The 13,778-nt window shown below is 56.5% G+C and overlaps 2 protein-coding genes across 2 annotated transcripts in view; one reads left to right on the top strand and one right to left on the bottom strand.

Moving 5' to 3' along the window:
• Positions 1-4,225: 4,225 nt before the first annotated feature.
• PLEKHG4 (pleckstrin homology and RhoGEF domain containing G4) lies at positions 4,226-12,294 on the top strand. Its single transcript, XM_057712668.1, has 21 exons — positions 4,226-4,733; positions 4,876-4,971; positions 5,052-5,175; positions 5,262-5,355; positions 5,444-5,518; positions 5,599-5,715; positions 5,885-5,983; positions 6,077-6,225; positions 6,378-6,516; positions 6,611-6,727; positions 8,115-8,297; positions 8,553-9,055; positions 9,131-9,377; positions 10,072-10,161; positions 10,240-10,461; positions 10,554-10,724; positions 10,798-10,975; positions 11,336-11,452; positions 11,598-11,834; positions 11,922-12,037; positions 12,209-12,294. Exons 1-21 carry the CDS (start codon positions 4,226-4,228, stop codon positions 12,212-12,214), a joined length of 3,588 nt encoding a protein of 1,195 aa, XP_057568651.1. The 3' UTR covers positions 12,215-12,294.
• A 532-nt stretch (positions 12,295-12,826) lies between these two features.
• KCTD19 (potassium channel tetramerization domain containing 19) overlaps positions 12,827-13,778 on the bottom strand; it is a 31,161-nt gene continuing 30,209 nt past the window's right edge. The window contains exon 16 of the mRNA XM_057712801.1: positions 12,827-13,086. Within this exon, the coding sequence (XP_057568784.1) occupies positions 12,973-13,086 (114 nt within the window). The 3' untranslated portion in view covers positions 12,827-12,972. The remainder of the gene's footprint in view (positions 13,087-13,778) is intronic.

Raw genomic sequence — 13,778 nt, 5'->3', positions numbered from 1 at the left:
TGTGTGTGTGTGTGTGTGTGTGTGTGGAGGGCGCTCAGACAATGCAGGCGAAGTTGTGTGGGTGCATTCCAGGTGGGAAGGGCAGCATGAATAAAAGACATCTGGAGCAGACATGGTGAAAAGCAAGGAGCAGTGGGTGATATGCTGGGGAGAGACCAGCCAGGGACACAAAGGCTTGGGTGGGGTGACCCCGCTGAATTCTGGAGGTGGCAGAGAGCTGGCCTGGGAGAACTGCAATCTGGGGAATGTGGGCAGTGATGCGCATTAGGGAGGGTGAATATAGCTGGGGTCAGGAAGAGGATGTGTGAAACGCCACGTGGAAGAAAGGTTGGTAGGAGGAAAGGCTGGAAATGGAAGACCTGTTGGGAGGCTCCTCCAGCAGCCCAAGGACGTGAAGGTGATTGTGCCGGAGAGGGCAGGCACAGTGTCGGAATCACTGGGAGCCTGTCAAACATAGATTCTCAGGCCTACCCCAAAGGTTCTGACTCAGCAGGTCTATGGGAGCCCAGAAATCTATAATCTTAACCAGCTCTCCAGAGGGAGATGACCCAGAGATCACATCCTTCAAAAATTACTAGATTAGAAAAGTTTAGAAATAAAATCCACATCATCAGACAACTGATGGTGTAGGGGAGTGGGTGCAGAGGAGCTCCTGGGCCTGGAGCTGGGCAACTAAGAATGGGGGGACTTCCAGGTAAATAGGGTTGGTCAGAGATGAGCAGACTGAGGGTAAGAAAGCAGGTGAGCACAGCCAAGGGAGGCAGGCATCTGGGATGCAAGACAGCAAGCAAGTCACCACCTGATGGATGGCAGAAATGGCCTCCAGTGCCCTGAAGGAAGGATTTTGACCTGGGGAGATGGGCGTGGGCAGTCTAGGTACAGGAGACAGTTTGAGACAAGACTGGTAATCAGATGAGTTTTCCAAGCCTGTGTAAAAGCTAGACAGGAAGGCTGTGATGCCTCTGGATGGCCTTGAATGCCACACTAAAGAGTCTGGAGTTTATTCAGGCCAGAGGTAAGAGAGGTCTGGAAGGTTTAGGGTATTTGTCAACTTAACTGTCTGGGGCAGTACTAAAGAGGGTATGCAAGGTTTGGAATGGAATGAGGGCAATGACTGTGGATCTCTTATCACTAGGCCCATTGAGGCACAGAGCTCCCAATTCATTTTTCATTGATTCACGTTGGTAAGAAATGGGAAGCTGAGGGAAGGTTGGGGAAGGGGCAGGGGAGGGAGGCTCATCCCCATTTCATGATCTCAGTGGAAAAGGCTGCTGTGAGTAGATTTTGCTGCCAGGAGAGCCACAGAGATGGGCTCCATGAGTCACTGCTCAGTCCTGCAAGCTCAGCCCACAGAGCCTGCTGTGGTCAGCAGCACAAGCTGGCTCCAGGCCCAGACCCCAGTGTTCACCACTAGGCTCAGTTTGTCTCCATTTCTATCTGTGTCTTTGCCATCCTAGGGCTGTGCATCCTGCAGCTCTGCCTCTTCTATGTCCCTTTCAGACTGAGGCTCTGAATCTGTCTCCATTTGTGACTCTGGTTTACATCTGGCTCATAAGTGGGGAGCCTCAGGTGGGCAGGGGTAGTGAGCCCAGTCTCAGGCACCCCTCAACATTTATTCCAGGTCCTGTGCTAGGTGCTAGAAGTGTAAAAGTGGTCAATACATAGTCTCTGTCTTCACAAAGCTTACAGTGCACATTCTATGCGTAATCAACAAACCAAGGCCTGGCCCTGCTGCTGATCTGTGCCTGGGGTGCTGGGGTCAGCTATGGCCTGTGGCTTGAGGTCTCTCTCAGCACCAGAGGGGTGCATGTGCCTGCCAGCAGGTCCAACCAGCTCTTAGGGCTCACTGGGGGCCTGGCTGGTGGGTGGAGGTGGGCAAACAGTGGGTAGCAGAAGGGGAGGGAAGGAGGGAGCTGAAGGCAGTGACTCAGTGCGGCGGCTCTAGGACAGCTGGGGAAGGAGCCAAGGTTGGTCCTGATGCTGGCTGAAGCTAGAGGAGGGTGGGATGAGAGGGCCTGCTGGGGGTTGGGGATGGAGCAGGACAACTCCAAGGCTCCTCACTCGTAGCCAGATCCCCTCATGAAGAATGCTCCCAGGCAGCTGCTCTGAGAATCTGGACTTGGTGCTGATGTGGCAGCTGAGATGGTGGGGAGGGGAGGACTGCTGTTGCTCCCTCCGTGCCTGCTTCTGATGCCCAGGTTCCCTCCTCTGGCAGCCTCCCTGGGCTCATGAAGGAGGTGACTACCTTAGAGCCAGGGAAGCCACTGTGCCCACTGCTCCCTCCCCACAGGGAACCAAGGGCCTGAATATGTTATGGGGCACAGTGTCTTCTGGCCAAATAGCCTACCTTCCCACAAAGTTGCGGGAGTGTCAGGCCAGGCCCACGTAACCCAAAGGGACTTCACACCTCAGAGGTGGGAGAGATCTCACAGGTCAACTGCCCAAGTGGCTTTCACCAGTTCAGGATCCCCTGACTGAGGATGAAATGAGGGGCAGGGCAGGAACACAGCCCAAGAGCTAGCAGCAAATGGACCTTCGACATTGAGGGTCTTCCCCAGTTCTCAGGGAAATCCCAAGAAAAAGAAATGACTTTCTTTCTTTTTTACAGGTGAGTAAGATGAGGCTCAAAGAGAACTGAGTTGCCAGAGCTCATCCAGCAGGTAAGTGGAAGAGCAGGCCTGGCCTTCTGGTTCCAGAATCCTGATCTCACTCCCAGCCTTCTCAGCTGGACTTTGTGGGAGGGGATGTGGGGCTGAGAGGGGGTGTATAGGAAAGAAAAACCAGGAATGCAAGGGAGTGGAGGGTCTGGGCTGGTGGATTGATGGATTCTGGCTGGTCTGGGTCGGTTCCCACCACAGAGCCCCCTCCCTGCCCCCTCCTCCCCTCTGACCCAGACAGCAGCCCCCACATCCCATCACGGGATCACACAACCTGTCTCTTGGTACCTGGGGCTGAGGACTGGAAGGAAGATGGGGTCTGCAATGGAGGGGCCCCTCTCCCTCCCTCCCTCCATGAAGATACCCCTACTGGCTGTCAGCAGCACCAAGCAGCTGGTCTGGGCTTACGGAGTCTCTCCTCCTAGGGGCCTCCTCGGACCCTGGGTCCACAGTTTTCTTCTCCCGGCTGACAGGAACCAGCGCTCCTTGTTTTGCTGAGGGAGGCTGGGGCAGGGGTCCCCCCGTCCTGCGCGCATTCAAGAGCAGAAGCCCCCTCCCCTCCCCCACCACCCTGCAAGCCCCTTACCTCAGCCCCAGACGGCCCCTCTGCTCACTCACCCTCGCGCACCTACGCCGCCTTCCTCAGCGGGGGAGCGCTTCTGGCGCGGTGAGCTGGCCTGGGGAGTGGGCGCCCGGGGCGGGGTGGGTGGGGGAGGCCGTTAGTCGCTGCCCCTAACCGGCGGGCTGAGAGACCAAGGCAGAGTCAGCGGGGGCCTTGGGGGGTCGTGAAGTCGAGCCGTCCGGGCCCGCGGGAGACGAGGGGGCGGCTGGGCAGGGGGCACTGCGAGAGCCCGCGTCTCCGCGCTCTCCGGCCGGCTCTGGCGGCCGCCGTCGGGCCTGGCGGAGTAGGCTGCCGCTGCGTCCTCCGGACCCTAGGGGGCGGCGTGGCGCCACGTCCCCCGCGGCGCTCGTTACCGCCCCCGCGGCTAGGAGGCGGTGCGCGCGTACCCGCCGTCGAGGCGGCGCTGCGGTACGTTCGAGGGTTCCGGCTGCCTGGCGTCTCGGGTTCGCGGTTTCCCTCCGCGCGTTCCCGGGGCGTGAGCGCGGCGGACGGGCGGGCGAGGGAGCTGGCGCGCGAGTGCCCCGGGAGAGGCCAGGTCGGCTGGGTCCGCGTGAGCGCGAGCATTAGGCGGCGCCCTGCCCACGCCGTGAGTGTCCCACCCGCGCAGGCCCGCCCGGCGTGGCCGCAAGTGAGTGTCCCGGCGTGGGGCCCGCCCGGCGAAGGCCCACGGGAGCGCGGGCCCTGAGCTGGAGGGAGAGACCCCGGCCCTTCACCCCTCTCCTCAGGCCTGAACTGCGGCAGCGGCAGCGGCAGCGACTGCTCTCCCTGGACTGGGCACCAAGACTGGCACCTCCTACGACCTAGTGCCTTCTTCCTGCATCACTCAACGGAGCCCCACCCGACCGTCTTTAACCCGTTTCCTGGATGAGCTGAGGCCTCAGTTCACCCTGAGGGCTTAGCCCCTCTGCCACTTGCCCGGAGCAGGCCCACCCTTAAGGAAGGGGTGATGGAAGGGCCCCTGGAGGATGGGGATGAGTCCCCAGACTCCCAGGGCCACGCCACCGACTGGAGGTTTGCTGTATGCAGTTTCAGAGATGCCTGGGATGAGGGGGAACCTGCTCCCCAGATGCATGTTAAGGACCCAAATCCTCCAAGCCCACCAGCAGGGGCAGCCCGAGGGGAAGAGCTACAGGGCAGCCCTCTGCCTGGTGAACTTCAGTCACCCCCAGGACAGATGGTTGCAGATGGGTTGGGGGATGACCATAGGGGCACACCAGGAGGTTCTTCAGTCCAGTGGGAGGAACCAGCCTCCTCTGGAGTGGAGATCCTCCTATGCCCAATGTCCTCCCACCTCAGTCTGGCACAGAGTGAGAATGACAGCCAAGGAGGCTTGGCAGGGGACTTAGTTTCAGCCAGGGCAATGGCAGGCGGCTTGGACTCTGAAGGGTTGGACGGTGACCCTGTGAACCTTGGAGATCTTTTATCTGAGACATCATCAGAGCTGCTGGAGGCAGGTAAGGAAGAGAAGTCTTGGAAGGGAGCGAGGGTACTTGGAGGTGCGGAGGCCTCTGACCCTACTCAGGCTAAAGCCCAGATTCAAGTAGGGGTCTCTGGGTAGATGGCCCAGTGTGGACCCAAGACATTTTCCTTCCCAAGACCCCAGCAGATCCAGGCTCCTTAAGTCTACTGACTACCTCCTGGCCCAAGACCTCACCTGGGAGCTGCTTGCCAGTGGCATGGCTGTCCTGCCAGGTAGCTGGGAGACACCAGAGGCAGTTGGGGGGCGGGGGTGTGACTTGATTGTGCAGGTGTTCACTGCCTTCTCTGCACAGGGACTCGGGATGTAGAAGGCCGGGCAGTGCTGTTTCTGAGTGCCCATAACTCGGCCTGGCTTCACCCCAAGTGTAGCAGCCATGAACTCATCCGCCTCCTGCTCTACCTGCGAAGCATCCCCAGGTTGGGGAGGAGAAGGTTGGGGGACAGAACCTGAGCCAGGAGCTGGCAAGGTTGTGGAAATAGTGAACCAAAGTCTGCTCCTTTAGGTCCAAAGTACAGGCCCTGGGACTGACCGTGCTAGTGGATGCCCGAATTTGTTCCCCAAGCTCTTCCCTCTTCTGGGGGCTCAGCCAACTGCAAGTGAGTACAGGATTGCAGGTCCCCTCTTCCGCCACAACCATTCCTTTTTATAGGGTTGGGGGCAGGGCTGAGCTCAGATTCCTTGCAGGAAGTAGTCCCAGGGTCGGTGCACCAGATGCTGCTGATGGGAAAGATGCCTGAGGAGGTGCCTTCAGGACTGCAGGTACTGAGCCATTTTGGCCAGGGTGGAGGTGGGGAGCTTCCCCACCAGGCCTGAGTCCACTATACCTTCTTTTTCTGTAGTTAGAGCAGCTGTCCTCTGATCAGAGCCTGCTGACCCACATCTCCACCTCGGGGTTGCCCACTTCACTAGGAGGAGATCTGCCTTACTGTCACCAGACTTGGCTGGATTTCCGGATGGTCAGTGCACTGGGTGAGGCATAGGGTGGGTAGGCAGGCAGTCTGGCCAGCAAAAGAGCCTCCCCTGGGCTGGCTTGAACACTGCACAGCTGGCTGCAGTGGCCTGGGATCCAAGATGCCTGGGACCAGCACTGTGCACTGCCCTGGTCATGCCTGCCTCTGCTCACAGCGTCTGGAAGCCCTACTGCAGAGCTGCCAGGTGGTTTGTGCCCTGCTCCAGGGGGCCATTGAGCGCATGAAGGCCATGCCCCAGCCCGTGGAGTCTGGGGTGAGTGTCCCCTCTCAATACCTCCCTGAATGCTTCCTATCTCCCTCCTCTTCTCCCACGAGCACCTTCACTGCCTGTTGCCCTTAATCACAGGAAGTTGGTCAGCTGCTGCGGCAGGCACGGGTTCTGATGCAGCATGTGCTAGACTCGCCACGGCTGGCATGGCTCCAAGGCCAGGGGGCCTTGGAGCTGGCATGGCTGAAGCAGGAGGTCCCAGAGGTGACCCTGAGCCCAGACTACAGGTAGGTGCGAGCCCAGATCTTGCCCCAGCCCACCATATCCCATGCCAAGGACTCAGTGGCTGGCTCAGAACCAGCTTGGATTGTGGTCCCAGGACAGGGTGGGTTGGAGCTAGGCACCTGGCAGGGGTGCTGAGACATGTACCATGCACCAGGCCAGCAGTGGATGAGGTTGAGGAGCTGTATGGCCGTGTGGATGGATTGCTGCACCAGCTGACCCTGCAGAGTAACTGGCGAGTACAAACACTGGAGTTAGTCCAGACGCTAGAGGCCCAGGAGGGCGAGTTGCACCAGGTGGGAACTATCTGCCCAGGTGGGCCTCGTTTCTAATCTCAAGAGTCACTCTCACCCCATAGCAGCTCTCCTTTCCCTGTTTGTACTCCTCTAGATTGAAGTGTGGCTACAGCAGGTGGGCTGGCCAGCACTTGAGGCGCCAAGGGAACCCTCACTGGACATGCTTCTCCAGGCCCAAGGCCCTTTTCGGGAGCTGGACCAAATTGCCCAGGTGAATTGGGTCACTTGTTCATTGTGTAGGTATTGGAGCACTTTGCCAGGGACTAGGAATGCAGGGTGGGTGAAAGTAAATCTATCCTTTGTTCTTTTGGAATTTATAGGCCAGCAGAGAAGATCAGTTGTAACGAAAAGTTGTGTCGTACATGTGTGTTCTTTGCAGGCAAAAGCTCTGGAGAGAAGCAACGCAGGTGGTTCTGAGTGTATAATAAAGTCCTGACCCAAGAAGGGTGTTGGGCATGCTTTCTTCAGATAGTGACTTTTGAGCTGAGAGCTGAAGGATAGGTTGGGGTTAACCAGACAGGAGAGGGTTGGGAATAAGAGACGCTTCAGACTGAGGGCACCAAAAGCATATGCAGTGGTCCTGTGGTACAAGGGAGCATGACTTGCCTGAGGAACCATAAGAAGGACAGTGAGGATGAAATGCAGAGCAGAAGAGGGAGGGAGAGTAGGGTGTGAGATGAGGTAAAATGAGGCTAGAAAAGTGGTCAGTGGCCAGTGGGTTCTATAACAGTGTACAGTTTAAGCTGGAAAGTCACATAATCAGATCCATGTTCTAGGAAGATTACCAGAGTTCCTAAATAGACAGTGACTTGGAGGATGGACATGCAGAGTCCATTGAAGAGGGAGTTGCAGTTGTCCAGGTGGGAATGATGCTTGTTCTGGCCAGGATGGTGGTAGAGGAGATTGATTTGAGAAATTGATGGGATTTGATGGCGGATACATGTGAGACTGTAAGGGGTGGTATTGCAAAGGTGGATAGGTACTATTCCCTGAGAGAGAGGCTAGGGGCAGGGACCTCTTGGGGGAAGGGCATTCATCAGTCCAGCCTTAGATGTGCTATGGAGATGATCGTGAGGGAAGCTCAGAGGAGAGGTCTGACTACAGAGGGTGGCTTGGTGGTTGTGGGTGTATGAATGATATTCGAAGTGTGGTCACACAAGATTGCCTAAGGAGAGAGAATGGACTGTCTTCAGGGACACCAGTGTTTAACAGCCCAGGTGACGGATGGGGAGCAGGATGAGGAAGTATCAGAGGCAGACGAGGACAATCAGGAGAGCAGGGAGGGATCAGGGGAGCTGGGGGAGAGAAGGTACTGCTGAGTGGTACGTCAGGGGAGGCCTGAGAAGCGCTAGAGATGGGGATGGAAGTGGGGTTTCAGAGGGCCAACAAGGTTAAGAAGCGGTGATGAGAGAAACAGTTTCTCTAGGACGTTTGGCTGTGGAGAGGAGCACAGAGAGAGAGGGGGGAATGGGTGGGGGGTGGAGGGAAGGTCTTCACAGAAGTGACTGATGATGATGTGTAGACATCTGTGGAAAAGTCCTGGGCTTGGGGGCTAGACCACCAGGCCCAGGCTTGCTGAGACCAGTTTCTGTCTCCAGGAGCAGGTCAGGCGAGGGGAGAAATTTCTGCAGCCACTAGTTGGCTGGGATGCAGCTGGACTGGGCCCCGCTGGGGCCCGCTTTCTGACCCTGCAAGCCCAGTTGACCGACTTCTCTAGGGCTTTGGCCCAGCGGCGGCAGCAGCTGGCAGATGCTGAGAGGCTGCTGCAGTTCTTCAAGCAGGTGTGTGAGGGATCCCATCCCTGGCTCCAGGTGGTCAGGGAAACCAGAGGGGTGGCTGCTCAGTTCTGTGACAGCCTGAACTTTGCTGGGTATCTTGCTTGTTTTCTCTCCTTGTCTTCATTCTGACCCCAAAATCCTACCCCTACGGATGCGGCCTGGGGCCAGCATTCTCTGGGGTTGGGGGGAAGTAGAGCAGAAGGCTCGGCAGTCTTGGTGGGATCCTTCCTCAATGCCTGTCTGGCCTTGGTGTTGCAGGCCTCGACATGGGCTGAGGAGGGGCAGCGGGTGTTGGCAGAGCTGGAACAGGAACGCCCAGGGGTTGTGCTGCAACGACTGCAGCTGCATTGGACCAAGCACCCTGACTTGCCTCCTGCCCACTTCCGAAAGATGTGGGCTCTAGCCACAGGCCTGGGATCTGAGGGCATCCGCCAGGAGTGCCGCTGGGCCTGGGCGCGGTGCCAGGACACCTGGCTGGCCCTGGACCAGAAGTTAGAAGCTGCTCTGAAGCTACCACCGACGGGTAGCAGAACTAGCCTGTGTGTCAGCCGGGTCCCAGCTGGACCTGCCACCCCTCCCTTGAGAAAGGCATACAGCCTTGATCGGAATCTGGGACTGAGTCTCAGAGAATCTGCCCACCACTGCCACCATGAGGCCATTGTGACTGCCTGCCAGAGACCAGAGGCTGGAGGTGGTGACCAGTCAGGGTCACGTCCCAGCATGCCTCTGCCAAGTAGCTCTGACCCCAGGAACCCCAACAGGTACAGGCAGTGAGCAGGGCGGGGAGGGCAGTGGCAGGGCGGATGTCTTGGGTCCTGATTCCACCTACCTTGTAGACTCCAGCTGGTGCTGGCAGAGATGGTGGCTACGGAGCGGGAATACGTCCGTGCTCTCGACTACACCATGGAGAACTACTTCCCTGAGCTAGATCGCCCTGATGTGCCCCAGGGCCTCCGTGGCCAGCGCGCCCACCTCTTTGGCAACTTGGAGAAGCTGCGGGACTTCCACCGCCATTTCTTCTTGCGTGAGCTGGAGGCCTGTACCCAGCACCCGCCCCGGGTGGCCTATGCGTTCCTGCGCCACGTAAGCCCCACAGGCCACACGGCCCCTGGCCGATTCTGCCACACTCCACAGAGAGCTGTTGGGCAAATGTGCTTGGTGTCAGGCCTGATGATCGGTACGGCTCTGAAGCAGGACCAACCAGCTGGTCCCTGTTCCCCAGAGTGCTTTTAGTTTAGCGGAGGAGATGTAAAAGTAAAAAAGATAATTCCAGATTATAGTTGGGGTTAGGAGAAAAAAAATTGGGATATATAGGTGATTGTGAGTTAGCAGCAAGATCTTAGAGGAGCTGATATTTGAGCTGAGGCCAGAGGGAGGGGCCGCAGTCAAAGCATTCCATCCAGAGGAAAGATCAAGTGCAAAGCCCCGGGCAGGAAAGAGGCCCAGTGGTCAAGGAAGAGAGAGGTCAGTGTAGCTTAGTGTAGTGAGCAAGGGAGGAGCAGTCCGAGGTGAGGTGAGATTCGAGCAGTGTTCTCAGAACTGTGGGAGCTGCAGAGCTGTGTGCAGGACTTCTTCCCCAGAGGGCCTGTGGGTAAGACCTTCTCTGCACAGTGCCTATTCTTGCTAGATAACCTGTCATTCAGAGCAGAGGAGACTGGTTCTGTGGGGGGAGGCCTCCTTGGGACCTGTTGGCATGTTGGTCCTCTCAAGCTGAGAGTGGTCTGGCCCCCTTGGACGCTGGCCGGTTTGCACCAGGCCAAGCTGTGTATCTTTGCAGAGGGTGCAGTTTGGGATGTACGCACTCTACAGCAAGAATAAACCGTGCTCCGATGCCCTGATGACCAGCTATGGTCACGTCTTCTTCAGGGTAGGTGAACCTGTAATGGGAGGGGAGGATGGAACAAATAACCTGAAGCTCCCTGACCGTCTTTTATGCATCTGGTAGGACAAGCAGCAAGCACTGGGGGACCACTTGGACTTGGCCTCCTACCTGCTGAAACCCATCCAACGCATGAGCAAGTACGCACTGCTGCTGCAGGAGCTGGCTCGGGCCTGCGGGGGCCCTGTGCAGGAGCTGAGTGCCCTGCGGGCTGCTCAGAGCCTTGTGCGCTTCCAGCTGCGACACGGCAATGACTTGCTAGCTATGGATGCCATCCAGGGTTGTGACGTGAGTCATCACAGGCTGTGGTGGGCAGGGGCAGTAGGTGTGAAGCAAGGGGTCAGAAGAGGCTGGGCACCCACCGAGCCCCAACTTGGCAGGTCAACCTCAAGGAACAGGGGCAGTTGGTCCGACAGGATGAGTTCACGGTGCGCTCTGGGCGCCACAAGTCCCTGCGTCGCATTTTCCTCTTTGAGGAGCTGTTGCTCTTCAGCAAGCCTCGCCGAGGACCCACAGGCATCGACACATTTGCCTACAAGCGCTCCTTCAAGGTAGGCCCACTAACCCCTCCCTCTGCCCCCTGCATCACCAGTGCCTCGCTGAGCTCCTCTCTGGGCCACACAGATGGCAGACCTTGGCCTCACCGAGTGCTGTGGGGATAGCAACCTGCGCTTCGAGATCTGGTTTCGCCGTCGCAAGGCCAGGGACACCTTTGTGCTACAAGCTGCCAGCTTGGCCACCAAGCAGGCTTGGACAGCTGATATCTCCCGCCTGCTTTGGAGGCAAGCCATCCACAACAAGGGTGGGTCCCTGCCCCATTTCACCCCACGCTTCCCTTCTTGGAGAGTTTACATTGTCACAGAGGGGCCCTAGGGAGGGCCTAGGGACCTGGAAACACTTGGGAGGGTGGAAAAGGTCCATTAGCAGCAGTCAGCACAGACGAAAGAACTAGAGAGTCAGGCAGTCCTGCTGTCACTGTCTCAGGCCGTGCACACAGTATTAACCTCTGAGTGTCAGAGGCCTCATCTTTAAAAGGAGAATTATGACATCTCACGGGATTGTTGGGAAAGGCTTGGTGTACAGGAGAGACTCATATGGGGAGGGGGGGGGTGGTTAGTGATAAAGGGCCAGGCTGGTGTCCAGATGTCCACTGTCCACCCAGAGCTGCGCATGGCTGAGATGGTGTCCATGGGTGTGGGGAACAAGGCCTTCCGGGACATCGCCCCCAGCGAAGAAGCTATCAATGACCGCACCGTCAACTATATCCTGAAGTGCCAAGGTAGCAGGCAGGCTGCAAGGGGTGGGGTGAGGAGAGCTGCACAGCAGGCAACATGGACCTCTGTCAGCCCTAGCCTGTGCTCCCCTCAGGACCTTGGCCCAGCTGGGCTCTGGCCTGTTTCAACCTGACCCTCTTTCTCATACAGAAGTTCGCTCTCGGGCCTCCATTGCTGTGGCCCCATTTGACTGTGACAGCCCCTACCTGGGGGCCTCAAGCTCCCTTCCTGGAGACCCTGCCTCTTGCTCTGTACTGGGGTCTCTGAACCTGCATCTGTACAGAGACCCAGCTGTTTTGGGCTTCCGCTGGCCCCTGTATTCCACCAGCTTCCCAGAGGAAGCAGTACTGGAGACTGAAGCCGAGCTGGGCAGTCAGCCATCTTTGAGTAGGTCTGGGCTTGGCCAGAGGCAGGAGGGCATGGCTTGGGGTCTGGGCCTTCCCTGCTGACAGCTCACCCAGTCTCCCTTCCTAGCTCCTGAGGACTCAGAGGTCTCCTCCCAGTGCCCGTCAGCCAGTGGCTCCAGTGGCTCGGACAGCAGCTGTGTGTCAGGGCAGGCCCTGGGCAGGGGCCTGGAGGACTTGTCCTATGTGAGCACCATTTTGCCTTATACCCACCAGCCCTTTCTTAGCCCTGCCTGGGCCTATGACTGCCTTGCCTTTAGGTGGAAATGGGGGTGGTAGGAGAGAGCCATTCCTTAGAGACCCCACCTGGATCCCGAGCCAGGGAAATATGTGTTCATGCCTAGCTTTGCACCACAGGTCTGAGCCTGGGCTTGAAGGTGGGCAGTGGATCCAGGAGTCACTAGATCCAAGGAACATCATCTCTCTCAGGATCTGCTATGACCAGGCCATGGGTGGTACCTGGGTAGCCTCCAGCCCACATGCACAGCCCTATTGACCACCCTTTCTGATGTCTGTGTCATTGGACAGACCAGCAGGGATGTCTCCAGGGGATTCTGGCTGCAGAGCTTAAATGAGCACCCTGATTCTGGGCTCCTGGCTTCATGTCCCCTTCTTCTGTCCCCATCTCCAGCTCCCACCCCAGTTGTTCCTACCCAGAGCAGAGGGTGGGTATTCGTTTCCATGCTCTAGGCTGGTGGGACATCAAGTGGCTCTGGTAGTGACTGGATTGCCCCACTCCTTAGGAGGAACACAGGTGGGTTCCAAGCTACTGCTTCCCAACTCCTGGTCTCAAAGCCAAGCTTATCCCTATTGGACTCTCACTCTTGCCTGCCCTGGCTCCCCAGGCCCATTCCCTTCTTTCCTGGGTCAGTTTGGTTATATTGATTCAAAGCTTTTTGAATAGCTTTCAGTTTAAGATTGTTTCACTGGTTGTAAGGTCTCTGGTGTCTCAGAGATGGAGTCCAGACCCTTGACTTGTGATTTATTCTTTATTTGTTTATAATAAAAAATAAACTGATAACACACCCTTGGATGGGTACACATATTCTGGGGAGATCTCCAGTTAAAATGAACCTTGGTGATGGGATGGGGTGTTTGTGGGGGCAGTATCTCTGGGCACTTTAGCCCTCTTGTAAGTACTTGCTCAGGACAGAGTAAGAGACAGACCTGGACAGACCCCTCTGGATGAGCAGGTCCACACAGCGGCCGTATTTCCTGGCGAAAGGCAGCGTGAGCTGGAAGGAAAGGCTGGTCTTATTCCTGACTTCCTGGCTGGTTGCCTACTCTAGCTTTGTGTGGATAGGGTCCTTCTGTCTGGGTGGGGACAGGGTCAGGGCAAGGCTAGTTGATGCTACTGAGCTCAGGTCTTCCTAAAGGTATCTCACAGACCTGTGGTTCGGAGTGGCTACCAGGGAACAGAACAGAATGAATAGGTCAAAAGTGCATGTTTGCTGCCACTGGTTTTCCATTTTCTAGTCATAGATGCTGACTTCACTTTCCAATCAGTAGAGTAGGCAGAGGCTAGTAACTTGGCACTGTTGTGTTTATGGTGAAAGGTGTTATAATAATGTACCTGATTACAGAAATACCAGATTAATGAAAAATTAATCTACAATGAAATCTTTCTCATTTACAATGTTAAAATAAAAATTTGAATCCTAAAATTATTTTAAAGACTCAAAAAAACAAAAAATATCTGAGTCATTCCTTTGCCCTTATTGAACATTTTCTTTTTCTTTGTAAAAACTGCTTTAAAGCAGCTTAAGTATGAAAGGAATGTACAAAAGTATTGACATCATGGCTGAGTAGGTGAAGTTGGTATCACTCATTGAAGATACCTGACTCCCAATAGTTTCTCTGATTTCAGCCCCCCAAAACCTTGAGCTCATATGATGTGCTTCTCTGATTATGGTCAGAGTTGTTAGTG

This window comes from Hippopotamus amphibius, chromosome 16 (assembly GCF_030028045.1).
Source record: "Hippopotamus amphibius kiboko isolate mHipAmp2 chromosome 16, mHipAmp2.hap2, whole genome shotgun sequence".
NCBI lineage: Eukaryota > Metazoa > Chordata > Mammalia > Artiodactyla > Hippopotamidae > Hippopotamus > Hippopotamus amphibius.
The sequence above is the reverse complement of the archived record's forward strand: the minus strand, read 5'-3'. Positions and strand labels throughout refer to the sequence as shown.